The 19,367-nt window shown below is 36.8% G+C and overlaps 1 protein-coding gene and 1 pseudogene across 1 annotated transcript in view; one reads left to right on the plus strand and one right to left on the minus strand.

The window, feature by feature from the left end:
• Positions 1-19,367, plus strand: part of CHIC1 (cysteine rich hydrophobic domain 1) — a 70,431-nt gene that overhangs the window by 19,921 nt on the left and 31,143 nt on the right. Inside the window, exon 3 of the mRNA XM_045879618.3 lies at positions 8,579-8,734. Within this exon, the coding sequence (XP_045735574.1) occupies positions 8,579-8,734 (156 nt within the window). The remainder of the gene's footprint in view (positions 1-8,578; positions 8,735-19,367) is intronic.
• LOC123843194 (anaphase-promoting complex subunit 13-like) lies at positions 10,267-10,536 on the minus strand (annotated as a pseudogene).

A 19,367-nucleotide genomic window follows, 5' to 3' on the forward strand; every position in this document is an offset into this window, starting at 1 on the left:
TAAAAGTTTGAATTACAAGTCCAAGGAATTCTAGAAAATGAATAATCAAAAAAAAAAAATGTCAGAGAACAGAGTTTCCAGGCACAAATGTATCCATCTTTGAAATTGGCCAGTTTTATATGCTCAAGGAATATTTAGAATATTTCTTCATACTTCTTCATTTCTTTCCAAACCTTCTAAAACTAAAAACTCCACCATTGAAAAAGATAGTACAGTTTTTTTTTAAACTAGAGTAAGAATGTTAAGCTGCTTTTGATATGCATTTACAAAACATATATGATCTGAATATGAGCTGTTCTTAAAGATATCCTTTCTTTTCAGGTGACCATTTCTATAGCACATATCAATGATTGGGTGTTTATTCTAGTGTGCATTATTTAAAGAAATGAGGCATAAATGATACTGTGATTTTTTTTCTTAGTTTAGTTTTTAGTGATGAAAACAACACTAACAGGAATTCCGAAAGTCTGATTTTTAAAAGTCACATGGTGATAACATGAGTTTTATTCATTTTTCTCTTTAATGAGACAATTTTTGTCCAGTAGGCACTATTGTATTTGTATAGGTTATTATGAATTATCAAAATGCTTCTCTGATAACTGGGGGAATAGGCAAGAAGAATTACATTAGCCAGGAAGAAAAAAAAAACTAAAAGGAAGGTCTGAATTCCAAACTTAGCAGCCTTTGTGTAAAATATTTTAAAATGAATAAATGTAATCTCTAAAATAGAAAAATAAATCTACCTTTTACAAAATCAGTCTTCTGGCATGAATGGGATTCTAAATAGCTTTTATGCCTAAACTAAACAAAATTGCATAGAGTTAATTCTGAAAACATAAAAAGCCATTTTGACAAGCTTCACGGTTCAGTACTAATTTTGTGCCTATGTGTTAATGCTTCTAATACAAATAAAAAGCTAACCTTTTATATTAAGTGCAGAAAAGATTGTTTCCCCCATTTCACTAAAGATAAGTCTTCCTCTCATGATAGGATATATCAAGCAGGTACATACACACAGATTCTGGTGACCAGAAAATGAAAGAACCACTGGACTTTAGAAAAGAAATGAAAGCTTCTGGCCCTCAGCTTGAAACAATTAAATGGTGTTATGGGGAGATTAGTGTGCAGTGTTGGGGGAAACTTAAGCCATAAAATCGACCATTACTATTGTGATCCAATATGACAAGTGATTGATAGGGTTGTGTTCCCCATGATTGAAGGAGGAAAAACAGTCTTGCTGGGTTTTGCTTATATTTTCTTCTGTTTGCAGAGTCTCTTGCATCCTGTTATAAAATATTATGACCCTTTCCCCCACCTTTATGATGCGGCTTTCTTTTTTCTTTACAAGAAAGTCAAAAGGAATTAAATGTTTCTTTACAACCTGCCCTTCAGCTAGAAAGTAAAAGGCTTCCATCTAACTTTCATTACTAAAGATACTCAGTTATATGGAAGTAAATGAGTAAAATTCTGACTCCACACAGTTAACTAAACATTTTTTCACAATGTTTAAATCGGGAGTTAACGAATTCTCATTTCCTATGTCTTTATCATCTGTTTTATGACTTTTACTGTCATTCAAATACAGATTTTTTTTCCAAAGACAATCCTGGCCCCCTTTTAAAGGCAAAACACAGATTTTATTTTATTGTTTGAAATTCTAGTAGTTTTCCTTCCAATATATTTATCTTATGACTTCAAAAAATCTGAATTCTCATTTTTAGTAACATCAGTATTGTAGTTTTTAGTTTGCCCATGGTAAGAGAGTACTAATTGACAGGATTATGTGTTAAAGGTGGAAAGTATTGGCAGGAAAGAAGGAAAATTGTTACATTTTTTTTTAAAGTTTTGGTTAATTTATTTCCAGAAGGATGAAATAAAAGAAAAATTTTATAACAAATTTTATATATCTTGGCATATATTTTATTCACAATATTTTAAATAAAAAGCAAGTTTTACATTTTTGGACTGATTAGTTTCTGGCTTCCAACTAAATATTCTAAGTAAAAATTTTACTTTTTAAATAAAAATTTAAATTCTAATTATAAGCACTTAAATTTATAAGTGCACAGATTTAATAATTTTATGATTTACATTTACCAGATTTTAAAAATGTGTTAGTGTTTCTAGATACACAATTTAAAGAGAATTGGTAGTAACATTATATTACAAATTAGAGCTAAATATATTTTCCTTATTTTAATTTCTATTTCCTTGCTCAGTGATTGACTAGGGAAAAGAAGTTGAGTATCACTGTCTAAGAGGTAAATCTTAAGATAGCAACTTGGCATCTGTTTTTTTTTTTTTTAAGATTTTATTTATTTATTTGACAGAGAGAGACACAGTGAAAGAGGGAACACAAGCAGAGGGAGTGGGAGAGGGAGAAGCAGGCTTCCCGTGGAGCAGGGAGCCCCATGCGGGGCTCAATCCCAGGACCCTGGGATCATGACCTGAGCCGAAGGCAGACGCTTAACAACTGAGCCACTCAGGCGCCCCTGGCATCTGGTTTTTTAAAAGAACATCTCTTTTTTTCCTCTAAAGAATTGAAGAACTGAAGAGCATTGAATTTGCATTAAAAATGTAGCTGATTGACCATCACAGGCCACACCCACCTGTGCACCTCTCTGGACACCTTCCACTGTCCCCAGGTGCCATCACGCGCCTGCCCAGCCAGATGCCCACAGGTGCCTTTGCACACTGCACTCAATTGCACACCCCTAGCAGCCCTCATGGGCCATGCCCAACCACACACCCTCAGCCACCATCACACACCATGCCCAGCCTTGTGCCCTTGGTCAACCCAGCCTGAAGCCCCCAGTTGCCATAGTGCTTCGGGGGATCCAACATAGGACTAGTGACCTAGCACAAATTTTGCTAACAGTACCCCTCTGCTCCCAAGTCCCCCAGTGGGGAACCCGCTCCCCCCCCAGAGTTTGCCTGCTGGGTCCCACAGAGAGCAAGCATGGCCACAACAGGCAGAGAGTCAGTGCAGATGACTGCACTAAAAGGAAAATTGAGTCAGATGAAATAGCAGGGCATAAAAACACACATAGGACACTCTACTGAAGGGCTAGGTTCTGGTGAACAGGGGACACTGCACTCCAGGGCTCTCCAGGACCTCTTCTTCATAAAAATCACTACTTTTAAGAACAGAAGAAACAACTGACTTTCTTTACATATGGAAAGAGACACAGAGAGGCAGACAAAATGAGGAGACAGAGAAATTTATCCCAAATGAAAGAAGAGGACAAGGCCATAGCCAGAGACCTAAGTCAAACAGATGTAAGTAACATGCCTGATAGAGAATATAAGCAGTGGTCATAAGGATACTCACTGGACTTAAGAAAAAAGTGGAAGACATGAGTGAGACCCTTAACACAGAGAAAGGAATAACATAGCAGAGATAAAAGGCACAATATAAATGAAATGAGAAACATGCAGGGTTCCTGGGTGGCTCAGTTGGTTGAGCATCTGCCTTTGGCTCAGGTCATGATCTCAGGGTCCTGGGATCGAGCCCCGCATTGGGTTCTCTGCTCAGCAGGGAGCCTACTCCCTCTCCCTCTGCCTGTAGCTATGCCTACTTGTGATCTCTCCCTCTCTCTGTGTCTGTCAAATAAATAAAATCTTTAAATAATAATAATAAAAAAGAAATGAGAAACATGCTTGATGGAATGAACAGAGGTTGGAAGAAGCAGAGAAATGAATTAGTGACCTAGAAGACAAAGTAATGGAAAGTAATCAAGCTGAACAAGGGGGAGAAAAGAATTATGCAAAATGAGAATATACTGAGGGAGCTCAGTGACTCCATCAAATGTAATAGCATTCATATTATAGGAATCCCAGAAAAAAAAGAGAGAGAGAAAGGGGGGGCAGAAAATTTATTTGAAGAAATAAGAGCTGAAAATTCCTCCAATCTTGGGAAAGAAAGAGATATCTAGATCCAGGAGGCACAGAGAACCCCCAACAGAATTAACAAAAGCAGACCAACGCACAGACATTGTAATTAAATTTGCAAAATATAGTGATAAAAAATTTTAAAAGCAGCAAGACAAGAGAAGTCATTAAATTACAAGGGAAATCCCATAAGGCTAGCAGGAGATTTTTCAACAGAAACTTTGCAAGCCAGAAAGGAGTAGCATGATATATTCAAAGTGCTGAATGGGAAGAATTTGCAGCCAAGAATACTCTACCCAGCTAGGCTATCATTCAGAATACAAGGAGAGAGAGAGTTTTCCAGACAAGCAAAAACTAAAGGAGTTCATGACCATTAAACCAGCTCTGCAAGAAATATTAAAAGGGACTCTTTGAGTAGAGAAACCAAAAGTGACAGTATAGAAGTAGGAAACACAAAAGCAGTAAAAATGAATTTTTCTGCAAAAAAGTCAAGGAACTCACAAAAAAAGTATATAGAATACAATAACGTATACCTAAAAGGTGTGGGGGACAGGAGAAAAGAATGTGTTCAAACTTAAACGACCATCAAAAATATAGACTGCTATATGCAGAAGGGGTTATATGCAAACCTAATGGTAACCACATATCAAAAGCCACTAATAGATATGCAAAGAATAAAGAGAAAGAAATCCAAATATATCATTAAAGAAAATAAGCGAAACATGAAAAAAGACAAGAAAGGATCAGAGAAGAGCTTCAGAAATAACCACAAAACAAGTAATAAAATGGCAATAAATATGTATCTATCAGTAATTACTTTGAATGTAAATGAGCTAAATGCTGCAATCAAAAGACATAGGGTGACAGAATGGATAAAAAAAAAAAGAGCCATCTATTTGCTGCCTGCAAGAGGCCCATTTTAGACCTAAGGACACCTACAGATTGAAAGTGAGAGGATTGAGAAACATTTAACATGCAAATGGATGTCAAAAGAAAGCCAGAATAGCAACATTTATATCAGACAAACTAGACTTTAAAACAAAGACTGTAACAAGAAGCAAAGAAGGACAATATATAATAGTAAAGGGGATAATCCAACATGAAGATATAACAATTGTAAATATGTATGCACCCAACATAGGAGCACCCAAATACATAAAATAGTTAATAACAAACATAAAGGAACTACTCCATAATAATATAATAATAGTAAGGGACTTTAACACCACACATCAAGTGGACAGATCATCTAAACAGAACATCAACAAGGAAACGATGGCTTTGAATGACACACTGGATTTAACAGATATATTCAGAACATTCCCTCCTAGAACAGGAGAATACACATTCTTTTCAAATGCACATTCATGATTAAAAACCCTTAACAAAATAAGTTTAGAGGGAACATACCTCAACATAATAAAGGCCATCTATGAAAAACCCACAGCTAACATCATCCTTAATGGGGAAAAACTGAGAACAAGACAAGGATGTCTACTCTCACCACTTGTATTCAACATAGTACTGTAAGTCCTAGCCACAGCAATCAGACAACAAAAAGAAATAAAAGGCATCCAAATCAGCAAGGAAGAAGTAAAAGTTTCACTAGTTGCAGATGGCATGATACTATATATAGAAAATCCTAAAGGCTCCAACAAAAAATTGCTAGAACTGGTAAATCTAGTGAAGTCACAGGATACAAAATCAACGTACAGAAATCTGCTGCATTTCTATACAATAATGAAGTGACAAGAAATTAAGAAAACAGTCCCATTTACAATTATATCCAAAATAAGACACCTAAGAATAAATCTAACCAAAGAGGTGAAAGACCTGTACTCTGAAAACTATAAATCACTGATGAAAGAAATTCAAGACAACACAAAGAAATGGAAAGACATTCCATGCTCATGGATTGGAAAAACCAATATTGTTAAAATGTCTGTGTTACCCAAAGCAGTCTACAGATTTATTGCAATCTACAGAAGCATTTTTCACATAACTAGAACCAGCAATCCTAAAATTTGTCTGGAACCACAAAAGACCCCAAATAACCAAAGCAATCTTGAAAAAAAAAGCAAAGCTGAAGGCATCAAATTCCAGACTTCAAGTTATATTTCAAAGCCATAGTTACCAAAACAGCATGGTACTAGTATAAAAACGATGTGGAGACAAAAGAACACTCATGTACTGTGGGGAATGCAAACTGGTGCAACCACTATGGAAAACAATGGAAGTTCCTCAAAAAAGTTAAAAATAGAACTGCTCTATCATCCAGCAGTTGCACTGCTGGGTATTTACCAAAGAATACAAAAACACTATTTCAAAGGGATTTATGCCCCTTAATGTTTATAGCAGCATTATTTACAATAGCCAAGGTATGGAAGCCATGTAAGTGTCCATGGATTGATGAATGGATAAAGAAAATGTGATATGTGATACAGATATAGATATATCCACACAATGGAATATTATTCAGCCATAAAAAGGATGGAATATTGCCATTTGCAACAACATGGATGGAGCTAGAGAGTATATATATTGCTAAGTGAAATAAGTCAGTCAGAGAAAGACACCATAAGATTTCACTCATATGTGGAATTTTAGATACAAAACAAGCAAAGGGGAAAAAATAAGACAAAGCAAGAAACAGACTGTTAATTATAGAGAACAATCTGATGGTTAAGGGGAGGATGGGTGAAATAGTGATGGGGATTAAGGAGTGCACTTGTCTCTATGAGCACAGGGTGAAGTATGGAACTGTTGAAATACTCTGTTGTACACCTGAAACTAATATATCACTGTATGTTAACATACTGGAATTAAAATGAAAAATTAAAAAACAAAATGTAGCTATTTAGCCTTTTGTTTATAATAGAATGTATAGCAAGGCCATGGATTATTAATGGTTACCTGATCAAATGCCTTGCATTCAGGTGAGACCAGGCAAAAGAGAGCTTTGCTTTTCTTTCTTCAAAGCTCATCAAGAGATAGGATTCACTGGCTTCCTTTTTCAAAGCATTCTTGTTATTAATGAGGTTCTTTTTAAGATACGATTTCCATTTTCTGTGAGATATATAAGGCAAAGATTATTATTCTCATTTTATACATGGGAAACTGAAACTCAGAAAAATTAAATGAACTTGCCTATGATTTTTCATAGCTAATAAGTAACTAGAATCAAAATCTTCATTTATTGTCTAATATGCTTAGCCTGTTAGCATTTTCTGTTTTTCAGTTATAAGGCGTGGTTCTCTGAATTTATTTTCATATTTACCCCAGGAAGTTAGTCATTTAATTGGAATTCTTTTTACTCCGTGATTGTCTTTAGGTCATATTGCCAACAATTTAGTTGGAGAATAGATTAGTTTACATACCCATGTAAAAACAGTTTTGAGCTTGCAATTTTACAACTATATGTTGGTTAACATATTGGGAAGAAAATCAAATTTATGGGTTAAGCAATTAACTTTATTGGGTGGCATGAACAATTCTAATAAAGCTAGTATAAGTAATGTTTTATTCATGATGGGGCTGAATTCTTTGGTCATGTATCTTTATAACATCTGCTAATAGGTATATGTTTTGTAGTGTTGATTCTAAGATATGTAATAAATTGAAATCCTCTAGTACAGTTTTTACTTGGAAGAGTTGTAAAGCTCCATATTTTATGTGCCAAACATATTAATGGAAGAGTTGTAAAGCTCCATATTTTATATACCGAACATGTTAATGGGGTTTTTATTTTATAGCAGCTTATTTTTTCTAATACTTTCATAAATTCTGTTTTCACAGCCAGATGCTGGAATTTTTTTCCCATAGATTTTGCAGTCTGACAGCTTTCTAAATGAAAAGGAATAATTTTAGTGATCCAGAAATGTGATTTCACCGAAAGCAAACGATTTTTAGTATGCCTTTGAATTGTATAGCCTTCAAGCAAGAGTTTTCGGTATAAATCTAATTGTGCCTTTGAACTGACTTTGTCGTTGTTTACAAAGAGGCACAAGCAGCCACTTCCAGGAATGGAAGTAGTAATTAAAATATTAAATTTGTATATTTAAGGACCTTTCAAATTTCAAAATTTACAGCAGTTTTTTGAGTCCATTTTATGCTGAATATTAAGACCCTTTTTTTAAAATGTAATTACTCCTCGCTGTCTTATTAGTATAGCTTTTCCCTACAAACAATGGCAAGTGTTAAAATTGTTTCACCGCAAATTTGCCAGGGAGAAAAGTGTCAAGAGTTGCCTATTTAAAAGTAATCCAGGAATATTGCCAAAGCCTAATTTTAATTCCATTTCCTCTGATAGTATTTAGGTTTTTATTGTTACACTATGCTTCTAGTCTTACTAGTCAGAATGATTGGCGACTATAATATTGCCTGAATAATGAGAATGTTTGGTAGAAAAACTGCTTGACAGGTATTCTTTACCACCAATTTTGTTGTCCTTTTAATGCTGGTAATTTCAGAAGATTATTTTTGAACATCAGAATAAGTTCTGTAAACATGAAATTATATTGTTTTGCTTTCTAATGTCATCCAAGAGTATGTAATACATAAAAGGAGGCAATCTATTTAGACGTGTAATTCCTTGAAGTATTTGTAAAAGACATTTTCTTTAGGTTTAGAGATAAGTAGTGAAAAGCTGCCCACAAACTGTTAAATAAAGATTGCGCCCTTGTTATAGGTGGCCCCAGAAGAATTTAAGACCAGCATTGGCCGTGTGAATGCATGTTTGAAAAAGGCTCTCCCAGTCAATGTGAAATGGCTGCTATGTGGTTGTCTCTGCTGCTGTTGCACCCTGGGTTGCAGCCTGTGGCCTGTTATTTGTCTCAACAAAAGAGTGAGTAACCATTTTATTGTATAACCATAGAGCTAACTAACATTTATTGAATACTTATATGTACCAAGTATGTTACATGATTTTTAAAAATTCTCTTCAGTGTTAGCCTCATTCTGGAGACAAGCTTGGGGACAGAGAGATAAAGTGATTTGTCCAGCCTTTATTAACACTTTGTCACTTAATATGAGTTCCCATCATTTTATTTTATTTTTTTTACTATTATTTTTTTATTAGTTTCAGGGAAAGAATTTAGTGATCCATCAGTTGCATATAACACTCAGTGTTCATTTCATCAAGTGCCCTCCTTCATGCCCATCACCCAGTTATCCCTTCCCCCCACCCACCCTCCCTCCAGCAACCCTCAGTTTGTTTCCTAGAGTTCAGCGTCTCTTATGGTTTGCCTCACTTTCAATTTCCATCTTATTTAATTTTTCCTTCTCTTCATCTATGTTCATTTGTTTTGTTTCTTAAGTTCTACATATGAGTGAAATCATACAGTATTTGTCTTTCTGTGACTGACTTATTTCGCTTAGCATGATATCCTCTAGTTTCATCCACATCATTGCAAATGGCAAGATTTCATTCTTTTTGATGACTGAGTAATATTCCATTGTATATGTATACCACATCTTTATCCATACATCTGTTGATAGACATCTGGGCTTTTTCAATATTTTGGCTATTGTGGACATTGCTGCTATAAACATCAGTTGCAGGTGCCCCTTCGAATCACTATGTTTGTATCCTTTGGAAAGATATCTAGTAGTGCACATGCTGGGTTATAGGGTAGCTCTATTTTTAACTTCTTGAGGAACCTCCATACTGTTTTCCATAGTGGCTATACCAGCTTGCGTTCCCACTAACAGTGTAAGAGGGTTCCCCTTTCTCCACATCCTTGTCAACATCTGTTGTTTCCTGACTTGTTAATTTTAGCCATTCTGACCGGTGTGAGGTGGTATCTCATTGTCGTTTTGATTTGTATTTCCCTGATACTGAGTGATGTTGAACATCTTTTCATGTGCCTGTTGGCCATTTGTATGTTCACGTCTTCTGCCCATTTCTTGACTGGATTATTTGGTTTTTGGTGGTTGAGTTTGATAAGTTCTTTATAGATTTTGGTTACTAGCCCTTTATCTGATAAGACATTTGCAAATATCTTCTCCCATTCTGTAGGTTGTCTTTTAGTTTTGTTGACTGTTTCCTTTGCTGTGCAAAGCTTTTTATTTTGATGAGGTCCTAAAAGTTCATTTTTGCTTTTGTTTCCCTTCCTTTGGAGGCCTGTCTAGCAAGAAGTTGCTGCGGCCAAGGTCAAAGAGATTTCTGCCTGTGTTCTTCTCTAGGATTTTGATGGATTCCACTCTCACATTTAGGTCTTTCATCCATTTTGAGTTTGTCTTTATGTAAGGTGTAAGAAAGCGGTCTAGTTTCATTCTTCTGCATGTGGCTGTCCAATTTTTCCCAACACCATTTGTTGAAGAGACTGTCTTTTTTCCATTGGATATTCTTTTTTTTTTTTTTTTAACATTTTGTATCTATATATTTTTCAAAAATCTGTCCATGAAGAAGGAGCCGGGTGTTAGTTTCCTTATAGGGGGAATATTCTCATGGAGATACTGTAAGGCCAAGTCGGTCCACTTCATTTATTGTTCTTTAACAAATTCTGTGGTGCCACCGTTGTCCTGTTCAGGTTCAGGAAGCTCATTCAGTGGTATTGCAGCATCCTCATATGGCAGCTTGTCTTCTTGCCAAGCATCACCAGTCAAGTCCAAGATCCTTCCATCTCTCTGTACCTCACTGTCCATTCTCTTGCAGCTTTGATTTTGTCAGACCTGTGCCAGACCCAGCACTCCATCTGCTTTCCTCCATTGGATATTCTTTCTTGCTTTGTCAAAGATTAGTTGACGATGGTGTTGAGGGTCCATTTCTGGGTTCTCTATCCTGTTCCATTGATCTATGTGTCTGTTTTTGTGCCAGTACCATACTGTCTTGATGATTACCGCTTTGTAATAGAGCTTGAAGTCCGGAATTGTGATGCCACCAGCTTTACTTTTCTTTTTCAACATTCCTCTGGCTATTCAGGGTCTTTTCTGGTTCCATACAAAGTTTAGGATTATTTGTTCCAGCTCCATGAAAAAAGCTGATGGTGTTTTGATAGGGGTTGCTTTGAATGTGCAGATTGCTCTGGTTAGCATAGACATTTTAACAATATTTGTTCTTCCAATCCATGAGCATGGAAAGTTTTTCCATTTCTTGTGTCTCCCTCAGTTTCTTTCATAAGTGTTCTATAATTTTCAGAGTACAGATCCTTTACCTCTTTGGTTAGGAATACCTATTCCTAGGTATCTTATGGTTTTTGGTGCAATTGTAAATGGGATCAATTCCTTGATTTCTCTTTCTTCTGCCTCATTGTTAGTATATAGAAATGCAATTGACTTCTGTGCATTGATTTTATATTCTGCAACTTTTCTGAATTCCTGTATGAGTTCTAGCAATTTTTGAGTGGAGTCTTTGGGTTTTCTACATAGAGGATCATGTTGTCTGCTAAGAGTGAGAGTTTGACTTCTTTGCCGATTTGGATGCCTTTTATTCTTTTATTTCTTTTTATTGTCTGATTGCTGAGGCTAGGACTTCTAGTACTATGTCGAACAACAGTGGTGAGAGTGGACATCCCTGTCATGTTCCTGGCCTTAGGGAAAAAGCTCTCAGTTTTTCCCCATTGAGGATGATATTAGCTGTGGGTCCTTCTATATAGCTTTGATGATCTTGAGGTATGTTCCTTCTACCCCTACACTGCTAAGAGTTTTTATCAAGAAAGGATGCTGTACTTTGTCAAATGCTTTTTCTGCATCTGTTGAGAGGATCATATGGTTCTTGTCCTTTCTTTTATTAATGTGGTGTATCACATTGGTTGATTTGCAGATGTTGAACCACCCTGGCAGCCCAGGAATAAATCCCACTTAGTTGTGGTGAATAATCCTTTTAATGTACTATTGGATCCTATTAGCTAGTATCTTGGTGAGAATTTTTGCATCCATGTTCATCAGGGATATTGGTCTGTGATTCTCCTTTTAGGTGGGGTCTTTGGTTTTCAGTTCCCATCATTTTAAATAAGTGAAATATAAATGGAGTACTGGAGTAAATATAAATGTAACTAGGCTACTTAATTCTTTTCTCAAAACCCAAATCTGTAATTTAAGGTATTTCTAAGCAGGGTGCCTGGATGGTTCAGTTGGTTAGGCATATGCCTTTGGCTCAGGTGATGGTCCCAGGGTCCTGGGATCGAGCCCCATGTTGGGCTCCCTGCTTATTGGGGAGTCTGCTTTTGCCTCTGCCCCTCTCTTCTGCTCATGCCCTCTCTCTGGCTCTCTGGCTCAAATAAATGAATAGAATCTTTAAAAAAATAAAGTATTTCTAAGCTACAACTATATGGAAGAGTTTCTTCTGCTCTGGAGAAAAGCAAAAGTGAGAGTAACCTACATAGTTGGCAAGAAATCCTTAGTTTTGAACATGTTGAAATAACATTATTATAACAAGACATTACTAGTTACATCATGGATTTAAGACTACTATCTTAATCTCATCTTTAAAACTTTTAGTCTTTGGAATTTTTTTTTTCCCAGTGGAAAGACTGAAGCCACCCTGTACCACACTGATGGTTTCATTTAAACTTTTAAATAATAATTAGCCTACTAAACTGTCTTTAGAATCATAGCACCTTGTGCAGCTATAATAAATGGTACAGTTGTTTGATAAAGGCCAAAAATATTCCCAAGAAATAGTCATTCATTTTCCGTCTCCATCTTTCTCCTGCCTTTCTTAATGTGTACTTCAAAAGGAAAATAATGAAACACTGCCATCTGTATGACTTTTTGAATGAAAAAGTTAAACATTTTTTTGATTCCCTTGGTAACTACCAGTAGGTCAAAGCTTAATTTTAAGTAAAGCTTAGTTTATTATTTATCAAAGCATGTACAATATTTTCAGATGGTTTTCTGTAAGTTAAAAAAATTGACAGCAGGGCGCCTGGGTGGCTCAGTCGGTTAAGCGACTGCCTTCGGCTCAGGTCATGATCCTGGAGTCCCGGGATCGAGTCCCACATCGGGCTCCCTGCTCTGCGGGGAGCCTGCTTCTCCCTCTCCCCCTTCCCCTGCTTGTGTTCCCTCTCTCGCTGTGTCTCTCTCTGTCAAATAAATAAATAAAATCTTTAAAAAAAAAAAATTGACAGCATAAATTTCTCTAGTTGTCATTTTTAACAATTACAAATCAATAACTCCTATCCATTCCCATTGTTTTTAAAGACTCAGTGTGAATTAATTATGATTTAGATTTTCAATCACACAAATTCAGCCAATTTTAATTACTTAAGAACAGAATTTTAGGTTTTAATATTATCTGGGATCTATCGTTTTTACTGATGACCTGTTTACTCTGTCTGTTTGTCGATACTTTCACCACATGGCCTGAAATAGAAGCAGTTTTTTCAATCATGTGACTTTACTATGCAAACTTCTAATAGAATATGATATTAATACTGATGCTATGATTTCACCCTTGCCCCCATTACTTTGGTTAGTTAATTATTCACATTGAAGTTGAGGTATCAGGGCACCTGGGTGGCTCAGTCGGTTAAGCATCTGCCTTTGGCTCAGGTCATGATCTCAGGGTCCCGGGATTAAGCCCCACATCGGGCTTTCAGCTCAGCAGCGAGTCTGCTTCTCCCTCTCCCTCTGCGATCTCTCTTGCTTTCGCTTTCTCTCAAATAAATGAATAAAATCTTTAAATAAATAAATAATTTTTTTAAAAAAATGAAGTTGAGGTATTAGTATACAGATCTTCCTGCACTTATGATGGGATTACATCCAGATAAATCCATTGTAAATTGAAAATATCATGAGCTGGGGGGCGCCTGGGTGGCTTAGTCAGTTAAGCGTCTGCCTTTGGCTCAGGTCATGATCCCAGGACCCTGGGATCAAGCCCTACGTGGGGCTCTCTGCTCAGCAGGGAGTCTGCTTCTCCCCCTCTCTCTGTCCCTCTCGTGCACACACGCATGTGTGTGCTCTCTCTCTCAAATAAAATCTTTAAAAAATAAAAGAGGGCGCCTGGGTGGCTCAGTTGGTTGAACGACTGCCTTCGGCTCAGGTCATGATCCTGGAGTCCCAGGATCAAGTCCCGCATCAGGCTCCCTGCTCAGCAGGGAGTCTGCTTCTCCCTCTGACCCTCCCCGCTCTTGTGCTCTCTTTCATTCTCTCTCTCAAATAAATAAAATCTTTAAAAAAAATAAAAGAAAATAAAAAGAAATATCACAAATTGAAAATGCATTTAATACATGTAACCTACCAAACATGATAGATTAACCTAGACTACCTTAAATGTGTTCACAGCACTTACATTAGCCTATAGTTGGACAAAATCATCTAACACAAAGCATATTTTATAATAAAGGTTGAACAGCTCATGTAATTTATTGGATACTATACTGAAAGTGAAAAACAGAATGGTTGCATGGGTACAGAATGGTTGTAAGTGTATCAGTTGTTTACCCTCATGATGGCATAGAGGACTGGGAGCTGTGGTTTGTTGCCACTGTCCAGCATCACAAGAGAGTATTATACTGCATATTACTAGCCCAGGAAAAGATCATAATCCAAAATTGGAAGTACGGTTTCTACTGAATGCATATAGCTTTCATACCTTCAAGAAGTTGAAAAAATCGTAAGTAGAACCATTAATGGTCAGGGACCATCTGTAGTCTTAGATCACTAATCTCTCAAATTAAAAATGTTTATTTAGGGGCGCCTGGGGGCCCAGTCGGTTAGGCATCTGTCTTTGGCTTGGGTCGTGATCTCAGGGTCCTGGGATCAAGCCCCACATCAGGCTCCCTGCTCAATGGGGAGCCTGCTTCTCCCTCTCCCTCTGCCTGCCACTCCCCCTGCTTGTGTTCTCTTTCTCTTTGTCAAATAAATAAATAAAATCTTTTAAAAATAATAAAAAGGTTTTTTTAATACAAATTTTCAAATTGTCATCCTCTGGGCCAAATCTAGACCATTCTGTTTTTTAAACATTTGAATGAATTACCAACATTTAAAAATTGGAATATTTAAAATAAAATTTGAGATAGCCAGCCTCTCTTAAAATTTAAACATCTGGCAATATTGGACCCACATGCCTATATTTCAGCAATTGGCCCTAGCTGAGTGGTGGCTTCTGCCTTTAAATAGGACGTGAGGTCTCTGGTTCACCCCAGAACCACCCAGCATTTACATTATCTGCTTTGCTCTGTACACTTTTTACGGCCCTTGATTTTGTACGTGCTATGCTATTAACACACTAGACAAAACACTAACCTCATGTTGGTAACCTTGTGTAAGATACTGCCCTTTCTGGAGCTTCAGGTTTCCTCACTGATAGAATTGGGACAATACTACTTACTTTTTTTAAGATTTTATTTATTTATTTGACAGAGAGAGAAAGCCAGAGAGCACAAGTAGGAGGGATGGCAGAGGGAGAGGGAGAGGCAGGCTCCCAGCTGAGCAGGGAGCCCAATGAGGGGCTTGATCCCAGGCCCCTGGGATCATGTCACCTAACCAACTGAGCCACCCAGGTGCCTCAGTACTACTTACTTTTAAGGTGGTGTGATGATAAGGAAATTTAAGGTGCCTCCCTGCTTTTTTGTCCACATGGAGAAATTTTTAAAAATAAAATACAATAATTTAAGAACTTTTATGCCTTCACTACTGCTTCCTAATCTGTAAACTAAGTTGTATAAGCTCTAATAGTTTAATTGGAAAGATGATTAGCATTCATGTAGTCCAAATCCCTTATTTTACAGGTGTGGAAACAGATCCAGAGAGATAAAGTGAGTTTCCCAGTGTCACATAGTAAATGACACATCCAGAAAAATTTTTTTTTTCTGTTTTGTTTGGTTTCTGTCTCTTGTAACACTGTATTCTCTTGACTATATCATGTTTTCTAGGTTGTATTTCCTATTGCTGGGACAAGAAACATTAGGATAAGTGGTATGATAAACAGCCCAATGAGTTTTAATTCTCTAGCAGACAGATATCTCTTAAAGGATGAAGTAGTAAATACTTCAGGCTTTGTGGGCCAGAAGTCTCTGTTGCAACTACCCAGCTCTCTGGTTTTAGTATGAAAGGAGCCACAAGCAATATGCAAACGAGTGAGCATTGCTGTGTTCCAGTAAAATTTTATTTACAAAAACAGGCAGCAGGCCAGATTTTGCCTGTGAGCCATTGTTTGCCATCCTGCTCTAGCCAACTCTAATGGGTATCTAGCTTTATGAAAGTCATATATGTGTTACCCACAAAATAAAATGGAAATAATGTGGTTACACTGCCCTATGTCACAAGGTTGCAATGTAAACTGATTGTAAAATGTTTCCAAGAAAAGAACTTCTTTGTAAACTGTCTGCCTTATGAACATTTTTTTAGCCAGTATACTTCATGAATATATTTTATAGCAAATTAGGTAAAAGAAAAGAAATACAAATGAGGGTGCCCTGAGCTCCTCGTAGTCACTCTTGGCTCTAATAGGATTCTATGGCTACATGATATACGAAATGAAGGTTTTCATTTACCCATTCTTACATTTACCACTGAAACAACTGTGATATTATAAGTCAACCTTCAGGCCTATTCATGCCACCATTTTTAAATAAGTTTTACCCTTTTTTGCTGTAATATTTGCTAAATTGAGAGGGATGTTCAGAGGAAAGGGACTCTTTTCTCAGTCTTGCAACATGAATATGATGTTGTTTTCCTTCCCTTATGATTTCTAGTTTCATACTTTGTAGGACTTAACTCTTTTTACATTTATTGAGACTTGCTTAGTGGCATAACATGTGGCCTATCCTGGAGAATTCTCCATGTACACTTCAGAAGAATTTGTATTATATTGTTGTGGGACAGAGTATTCCATATATATGTTAGGTATAGTTGGTTGACAGTGTTGTCCAAGCCCTATATTTCTTTACTGATCTTCTTTGTAGTTGTTCTACTCATTATTGAATGTGGGGTATTGAAGTCTCTATTATTGTAGAACTATCTATTTCTCTCTTCAGTTTGGTCCATTTTGCTTCACACATTTTGTAGGTGTGTGTTTAGTTATGTTTGTGCTTATAATTGTAATTTCTTATTGATTGGTTTATGTTTTTATCAAATATGCTGGTATGGAATTAATGTTTGTTTGCCCCCAAAATTTATATGTTGAAACTCTCCCCACTAATTGAATGATATTTGGCAGTGGATGATATTTTGATCTTTGAGAGGTAATTAGGTGTAGATGGAGTCATGAGGGTGGGGTCCTCATGGTGGAATTAGTGCCTTTATAGGAAAAGACCAGAGCTTGCTCTTTCACTACCATGTGAGGTCAAGCGGTAAGGCAGCTATCTGCAAGCCAGGGGCCAAGGAAGCCAAGAAAGAGGGCTCTCACCTGAACTCCACAAACCGTCTCATCTAAGACTTCCCATCTGTTAGAACTGTGAGAAATAGATTTCTGCTATTTAAGCAACTGAGTCTATTGTATTTTGTTATAGCATCCTGAGCATATTAAGATATACACTGTCCGGGGCGCCTGGGTGGCTCAGATGGTTAGGTGTCTGCCTTCGGCTCAGGTCGTGATCCCAGGGTCCTGGGATCGAGACCCACATCGGGCTCCCCGCTCTGCGGGAAGCCTGCTTCTCCCTCTCCCACTCCCTCTGCTTGTGTTCCCTCTTTCGCTGTGTCTCTCTCTGTCAAATAAATAAATAAAATCTTTAAAAAAAAAAAGATATATACTGTCCATCTCTTTCTATTGTAACATTTTTTTACTTAAAATCTATTTGTCTCATATCATTATAGCCACCTCAGCTCTTTTTGTTGTTGTTGTTACTATTTACACGGAATAGCTTTTTCCATCCTCTCACTTTCAAACTATTTCTGTCTTTGAATCTTGAATGAATTCTTATGTAGACAGGATATAGATAGATTATGTTTTGTTGTTTTTTAAGTAGGCTCCACGCCCAGCATGGAGCCCAGTGCAGGGCTTGAACTCATGACCCTGAGACCAAGACCTGAGCTAAAATCAAGAGTTGGACACTTAACCAACTGAGCCACCCAGGCACCCCAGGTGGATTGTTTTTAAATTAATTTTGCAAATCTCTGCCTTTGAATTGAGAGTTCAGCCTACTTACATTTAAAGTGATTAATGGTAACATATTAGTTTCCTAGCACTACCTTAATAAAGTACCCCAGACTAGGTGGCTTAGACAACAAATTTATTTTCTCACACTTCTGGAGACTATAAGTCTGAGATCAAGATGTTGGGAGAGTTCATTTTTTCTCTGAAGTTTCTCTCCTTGACTTGTAGATGGCCATTTTCTGTCTGAGTCTTTACCTGGTCTTCCCTCTAAACAGGTCTGTATCCTTACCAGAAGTGATCAGTCATATTGGATTACAGTTCACCCTAATTACCTCACTTTAACTTAATTACCTCTTTAAAAACCCGATATCCAAATATGGTCACATTCTGAGGTACTGGCAGTTGTGACTTCAATATAATGAATTGGGGGAAAGTAATTCAGTCTGTAACAGATAAGGAAGGACTTCTGCCATTTTGCTATTTGTTTTCTATATGTCATATATTTTTTAACTCAATTACTCCATTGCTTCCTTATTTTACATTTAACTAATTTTTGTAATGTACCATGTACCTTCTCATGTCCTTTTTTTGAGTATATTTCTTAGTTATTTTCTTAGTTGTTTCTTGGGGATTGTAATTAACATCGTAAACTTATAACACACTAGTTTGAATTAATATCACCTTAGCTTTGATAATACACAAACTCTGCTCCTGTACATATCCATACTTGCCCTTATATGTTATCACAAATTATATCTTATATATTTATGTCATTGGCATAGATTTATAATTATTATTTTATGCATTTTTTAAATCACGTAGGAAGAAAAGAGGAGTTCCAAAATAAAAACAGAACAATATTGTCTTTTACATTTGTTTATTGAGTTACTTTTACTGGCATTATGTCCTCATATGGCTTGAGTTATTGTCTAATGTTCTTTTATTTCAGCCTGAAGGACTCTCTTTAGCATTTCTTACAGATAATTCTCATAGGAATGAACTCCCTTAGTGCTTATTTATCTGAGAATGTCTTAATTTCTCCTTTTTTAGAAGTTTTTATTTTTTTATTTGACAGAGAGAGAGGGAACACAAGCAGGGGGAGTGGGGGAGGGAGAAGCAGGCTTCCCACAGAGCAGGGAGCCCTACGCGGGACTTGATCCCAGGACCCTGGAATCATGACCTGAGCCGAAGGCAGACACTTAACGACTGAGCCACCCAGGCACCCCTCCCTTTTTTTTTGAAGGATAGTTTTGTGAAATCTAGAATTCTCGGATGACAGTTTTTCTTTTAGCACTTGAAATACGCCATTCCACTGCTTCTGAACCTCATGGTTTCTGATGTGAAAACAGCAGTTAATCTTAGTGAGGATCCCTTGAATATAACAAGTCACTCCTCTTTTGCTGCTTTCAAGATTTCTCTCCTTGTTTTTGGCTTTCAGGTTTGATTATAGTTTCTCTCAGAATGTATCTCTCTGAGTTTATCCTAGTCGGAATTCTTT

This window comes from Mirounga angustirostris, unplaced genomic scaffold (genome assembly GCF_029215605.1).
Source record: "Mirounga angustirostris isolate CCGP_5_RB_7025 unplaced genomic scaffold, mMirAng1.0.hap1 SCAF_11, whole genome shotgun sequence".
NCBI classification, from domain to species: domain Eukaryota; kingdom Metazoa; phylum Chordata; class Mammalia; order Carnivora; family Phocidae; genus Mirounga; species Mirounga angustirostris.